At 57.6% G+C, this 5,994-nt stretch overlaps 1 protein-coding gene across 1 annotated transcript in view; it reads left to right on the top strand.

Annotated features, from left to right (window-relative positions):
* Positions 1–5,994, top strand: part of PSMF1 (proteasome (prosome, macropain) inhibitor subunit 1 (PI31)) — an 8,545-nt gene that overhangs the window by 2,101 nt on the left and 450 nt on the right. Inside the window, exons 2-5 of the mRNA XM_009893556.1 lie at positions 864–1,012; positions 1,595–1,677; positions 2,323–2,508; positions 4,059–4,112. Of these exons, the coding sequence (XP_009891858.1) occupies positions 864–1,012; positions 1,595–1,677; positions 2,323–2,508; positions 4,059–4,112 (472 nt within the window). The remainder of the gene's footprint in view (positions 1–863; positions 1,013–1,594; positions 1,678–2,322; positions 2,509–4,058; positions 4,113–5,994) is intronic.

Below are 5,994 nucleotides of genomic sequence, written 5' to 3' on the forward strand. Positions count from 1 at the left end.
GGGGGGGGAGCCGTGAGGCGCCGGAGGTGTCGGGGGCACCCGGACCGGGTGAGGGATCTGAGGGGTCTCAGTGCTGCTGGGGGAGGGCAGAGTGATGGTGGGGGCCCCGGTGGTGGGTGTCCCAGTGCTGGAGGAGTCAGTGCGATAGCAGGAAGAGGGGCGGTGTGGTGCTGCAGGGATCTTGGTGCTGGGCCCCTTACCAAAAGGTGGGTGCCTAATGCAGTATTGGGGGGAAACGTGGTGCCAGGGGAGTCCCAGTGCTGGGGGCCCTGGTGTGATGCCAGGGAGGGGGACAGTGTGGTGCTGGACCCAGTGCAAAGGGTCAGGGTGTCTAGTGGGTTGGGAGCCTGGTGTGGTGCTGAGGTGCAGTGGTGGGCGTGCAGGGCACTGTCTTGACAGATAAACCCCCCAGTACTAGAGGAGGGGACAGTGTGGGGCAGTGTCCTCTGTCAGCCCTGCTGTGGGAGCGGGACAAACAGGATGACAGCCTTCCCTCCCCACCCCAGACAGCTCTGTCCCATGCTGGGGAACCGAGAGGTGCCAGGCAGGAAAGAGCGTCATCCCCCAGTCTGGGTCTTTGTTGCCTCCTCCTGCTCAGCAAAGGGTGGTTGTGTCCCTCCTGTTCCAGCGCAGGGATCCTGTGTGAGACTGGCAGGGAGGGGCTGCCTGTAGAACATAAAGCCCTGCTCCTGTAGTTGAAAGCTGCAGGCAATGAGAGATTCTCACTAGGAGACTTAGGTCCACTCCCAGAGATCTAGATCCCCTCCCGGATCTTTGTGCAGTTGTGCCAGGTACTCCAGGCCCTGTGGCACGCTGGGCTCGTGGGCAGGGTCTCAGCAGCATGTCTGTCCTATTGTAGCCAGGTCCTAATGAAAGGAAGTCGGAGCTGCTGCCCGCCGGCTGGGAGGCCAACAAGGAGGTGTATACACTGCGCTACAAGTCCACAGATGATGCCCATGAGCTGCTGCTGAAGGCCATCATGGTGGAAGACAGTATGATTCTCAACGTCATGGTGAGCACCCAGGCTGGTTCCTGCACGTTTGGGGTCCTTCAGGTGAAGCAGGTGCTGCCACCCAAAATACGCAAAGAACAGATGGCCCACTTTCTTAAATTTTTGCTCTTACTTGTTCTACTTTGCAGTGATGTTTGTCCCTCAGGATGGGGCAGATGCAGGGGGTGTTAAGGGTTGCAGACCTGCCTGTGCAGCAGACATGACCCAGCGTGAAGCTGGTGAAACACTAGCTGCATTGGGGCAGCGATGCAGTTTGCCTTGAACACTCTGGCCCCTTCTGTGTCCCCTTTCCTAGCTCAGAATGTCTGCAGATCTCTTCTTCTGTCCCCCGCAAGCACCTGCCCAGGGTGTTTTTGCTCAGTCTTTCACACTTTGCAGCCCAGACAGGGGGAGTGAGCAGGTAGAGCCTTGCTGTACACTGGAGTTTGCTTGCTCCTGGGGACTCGAGTGTAGCACAGGGACAGCTGAGCCTGTTCCTTGTGTCCCAAGCCTCCAGGCTCCTGGCTGTGATTATACCTGCTTCTTCCATAATTCTCTGCTCTGCCAGGCTGCTCACTGTGTGCTTTACCTGTCTTTTGCCAGGATTGCAGTTCTCAGAAGGTGGCAGGTGTGACCTTGGCAGTGGCCGACTACATCAACCCAGAGCACCTGGACGATTTCCACAAGTAATCTCAGTTTCCTGGCATTTTTTGTGGGAGAAGATGTTCCATGGTCAGGGGGAGGGGTCCAGAGACCAGGTTAGGAGGAGCCTGGAGTACAAACCATGGGGGCAGGCCCGCCAGCCCTGAAATGCAGCCAGAGCTGCCTCCCCTGCCTTGCTCTCTACTGCTGGCAGGCAAGAGAGATTTAGAGGATAGTGGGACCGTGGGTCAGAGCCCAGGGGAGAGCCACCCCACCTTGGAACGGGCTGGGCCAGCCCAGCACTTTTCTGCCTGCCTGTCTGTGCTGGGTGGACACTCCCCAGTGGTGCTACAGCTTCAGCCATGGACCGGACACTCTTTGGCCTTGCTAAAGACCACATGCTGTGGTTTCCTCCACTGCAAACTGGTTGGGTTGTGGCCACAGCACAAGGGATTTCCCTGGGTTGGGTGGCACCTCTGCCATCTTAAATGGGGTGAGGGCTTTGGTGCCACTGAGTGATGTTACCCTTTCCTGTCCTCTCTGTGCTGCCAGCTTGGGACACATTTTGTGCCAGGGATGCTTTGGGCTTGTCTGTCCCCTCACTGTACCTCTTGCAGCCTGTCCAGCACCTCACCAGCCAGGTGAGGTGTGGCCTCTTCAGGTCACCTCCTCACGTCTCCTCCCTGCAGGGTGTACAAGAACACTGAGGAGCTGAGGACAAGGATTGCTTCGGGCATCATTACTCCTCTCAGTGCCCCTGCAGAAAAGACCAAAAAGGAGCCCAAGGCTGAGAAGAAAGATACTGACTTGCCTCGGGATTATGACCCCCTCAGGGTCCCTCCCCGGCAGCCAGCAGGCACGAGAGCACTATCCTGGTGAGTAAAGAGCGGGTGGCTGCTGACAGTCCTCCATTAGAAGGGACGTGGTCCTGGCACAGGTCTCCAAACTTCATCTCGCGTCTCCGTCTTGCACACGTGGGATAGGGAGCAAGGGGGATTCAGAGCCTCCCCAGCCAAACTCAGCCTTGTTGGCCACATGCTTGGGTTTGATTTAAGGTGCCCACTGAGGGGTGGCCTGTTCTGGAGCTGTGTGTTGGTTTGACCCTCCTTTGGCATAGCCTGGGGGTCCAGCTGGAGACCTACAGCCCCAGAGAGAGAGAGGGCAGCATGCAGGGCTTGGGGGGCAGCTGAAGGGTGGAAGGAGGGAGACCCTGCTCTGTGCTAGCTGAAGGAACATCAGGGTTCCGGGGCTGGCAGAGCAGGGACAGCAGTGGGAAGGACAGTACCGTTGTGGGACCAAGCAGCCTCTGGGAGAGACTCCAGAGCGCTGGGTGTCAGATTGAGCCTTGGGCTCCATCAGAGCTGTGGGGTTTGTGCTCATGGCAGAGGGAGGGGGGCGTGTGGTGGGTGCAGAGCTCTGCCTTCGCTTGGCACAGAGCTGGGGCTGCCTCTAAGCCTCCTGCCTGCTGTGGCCAGTAAAGCTGCACTTCCAGGATGTACACCCAGCCAGAGCTTGGGGTCAGCCCAGGAGGTGCAGGTTTGGTGGAGAGCAACAGAGACCTCTTCTCCTTGCTCTCCTGATCCCACTTTCCCTTTGAAACCCTTTGCTGGCAAAGCTGGGGAGAGGGGACACATGGCACCCACTTCACCATGCCTCCCTGGCCCCTTTGTGCTCAGCCATCCCTCATACGTGGCAGGCGGGCTCCCCCCTCTCTCTCCCCACAAGCTGTAATCCCCTTTGGCTGGAAGTCAGAGACATTGCGGTGGCTCTGCCTTCTCTTGGGGACCGGCCATGGCCTCTGCCTTGCGTGTCACCTCTTACTTCTTTAACCCCACTGCTGTCTGCTGGTGCTCAGGGCTGCTCAGGGTGCACGATGCTCCTCGGGGAGGCCTGGGCAGACAGGCTGGAGCTGGGCACGGCTCTGAAACCATGTTATTGGCACATACTATTGGCAAGGAGATGTGACAGCTGGCTGCAGGCTCAGCGCCCCACTGTCCTCGCACTCCTGGAAGCAGGGCCGTCATTGTGTCTCCGACTGGGACATACTGGAGAGCCTGGCCTCGCCTGGCACCACTCAGGGAGCCCCTGGCATGGAAACTCCCAGAGTCCACAGACAGCGCCAGCCCAGAGCAATGGCAACAGCCCTTCATCTCAGCAAGCTTCCCGCAAGCCTGCCACGCACACCGGTGTCCACACCCAGCTGCACCCTGGAGCAGGGAATGCTGTGTTCTGGGCATGGGTGATTCCCAACATCAGCTTGCTCACACAGGGTCCTGCAGGTCCTGGGACCCTTTGGGTGCTGCAGTGCTTGCCGTGGGAGAGCACCCATGAGCACGGCTGGCTGCACTGCCCTGCCTGCTTGCTCGCTTCTGCTCGTTCCACGCAACCAGTCTCCCCTTCACCAAATGCCTGTTCTGTGTTTCAGGCCTTCCCCCTTGAGTCCCTTTGCTGTTGGTGGGGAAGACCTGGACCCTTTTGGGTGAGTATGGCTGGGAGAGGTCATGCTTTGCGTGCCTGGGGAGCATCCCCTGCTCTGCCCTTGGGATGTGTGGGGGTCACTGGGGACCTTCTCTGGAACAGCTGGAGTCCGCCTGGCTTAGGCGTGCAGCAAAGTGTCTCTGAGTGCAGACGACGATGGGACAGTTGCTCAGTGCAAATTGCAAGGGACCAATTGACAGTTGCTAAACCTCAGTATGGTTCTAATATCGTAATAAGATCCCGTCTCTTCCATAGATGATAGGTTGCAATCTGCGTCTGTTTAATAATCAGCTTGTATTCATTTAACATGCAGTAATTCCTTCAGTAAATCAAAGCTGAATACATCATTAAGTGAATGTAAGCCTCTAATTTAAAATGTTACCAGCTGCTGTGTCTACAGCCCAGCAGTCTGGAGAAGGGGAGGCTTAAAGCCGAGTCCACGGATTCTCGAGTCCTGGTTGTGAGCCTCCCGGCTGTCTGAAGCACTTGAGAGAGAACGCCTGGGTAGAAGCAGGGCTGTCTGGGGGACTGATCTTCACTGATACATCTCTGGGTCTTTGGTTTGGTTGGGCAAGGAGAACCTGTCATTTTCCATTCCAGTTAAAAGCACATAGTCAGACAAAAAACAGCTCTTGGAGTCATTGCAGAGCGTCCTGCGGCCCAGGGGAGTCCTCTTTGGAACCACTCTCCTGTGAGGATCGCATATTTTCCCCTCTTGCAAGACTTGGTTCTCCATGGGTTTGGCTAGAAAAGGGCCAGCTAAAAACGTCCTGCCTGGCTGGAAGGAGAGGCCTGGAGCCTGGGTGGCTGGAAGGAAACCTGATAGCACGAGGAGAGGGGGTTCAGTTGTGGGGGGGGGGGATGCTGTTTCTCTTGCTACCTCCAGCCCTTCATCAGAAGTTTCTCTGTAAATGACAAAAAAAGATTGTAAATGGAAGCAGATTTGTGTGCTGACACCTGCCAGTGCTGGGGCTGGAGACCCAGACTCCCAGGCATATGCTCGTGGGGCCTGGCTGTCCCGGGGCACTTTGGGCAGCCGGCCTGGCGTAATGGAACTCATTAGCGCGGTTGTTAATGACTTGTATGATGGCAGCGGTGTCCAGAGGCTCCAGCCGAGTTTGCACAAAGCCGACCATGAGAAATGGCACTCACAGCGTGGGGCAGCTCCGAGGAGCCGCCGTGGTCAGCAAATGACTTCCAGGCAGCTCTTCTCTCTTGCAACACTGCGCAGGGCAGGACGTGCTGCTCACCCGGAGAGCAGAGATGGGAGTACGAGCCAGCAGCGAGGGCCAGCGGGTCTGATGCTTCCCCCAGACATAGTCAGCAGCACACCAGGATTTACCAGCCATTGCTGATGCCCTAAATGGCTCCTTGAAGGAACCAGGGGAAGAGGAAAGCTGCCACTCCGCTGCTCTGAGTGTCTGTTTTGGCATTGGTTCTGGGGAAGGCAGGCGGGCGAGGGCTGTTGCTTCCCTGTGCATGTCTCCAGCGAGGCTCTGGGGTATGCTGGCGCAGTGGTGCGCCGGATGTGGGTGTTTGCTGGTGCCCTGGCTTGGACACGTGCTCTGCAGCAGTAAGACTCCTACCTTAGCATGATGATGAGCCATGATTTGTGTCCTGCCCCTGACCTTGTGTTGTGCTGTAGTGCAGGCAGGTCTGCAGGGCTGTGATATCCCTGGGCAGGAGCAGGGTGTGATGCATTTGGGTTCCGTCCTGTTGCAGACAGCAGCCTCCATGGGACAGGAATCAGATGTGCCCCAGCACTCTTACACTTGCACATGTACACCCATGAAGGGCTCTCTGTCTTGTTGCCGTGTGCTCGCCTCACTGGCTTCTCCTCGCCCGTGTTGCGGTGAGGTGCTTTCCTTCCCACGTGCTGTGTG

The sequence above is a fragment of the Charadrius vociferus genome, unplaced genomic scaffold (genome assembly GCF_000708025.1).
Source record: "Charadrius vociferus isolate BGI_N301 unplaced genomic scaffold, ASM70802v2 scaffold259, whole genome shotgun sequence".
NCBI lineage: Eukaryota > Metazoa > Chordata > Aves > Charadriiformes > Charadriidae > Charadrius > Charadrius vociferus.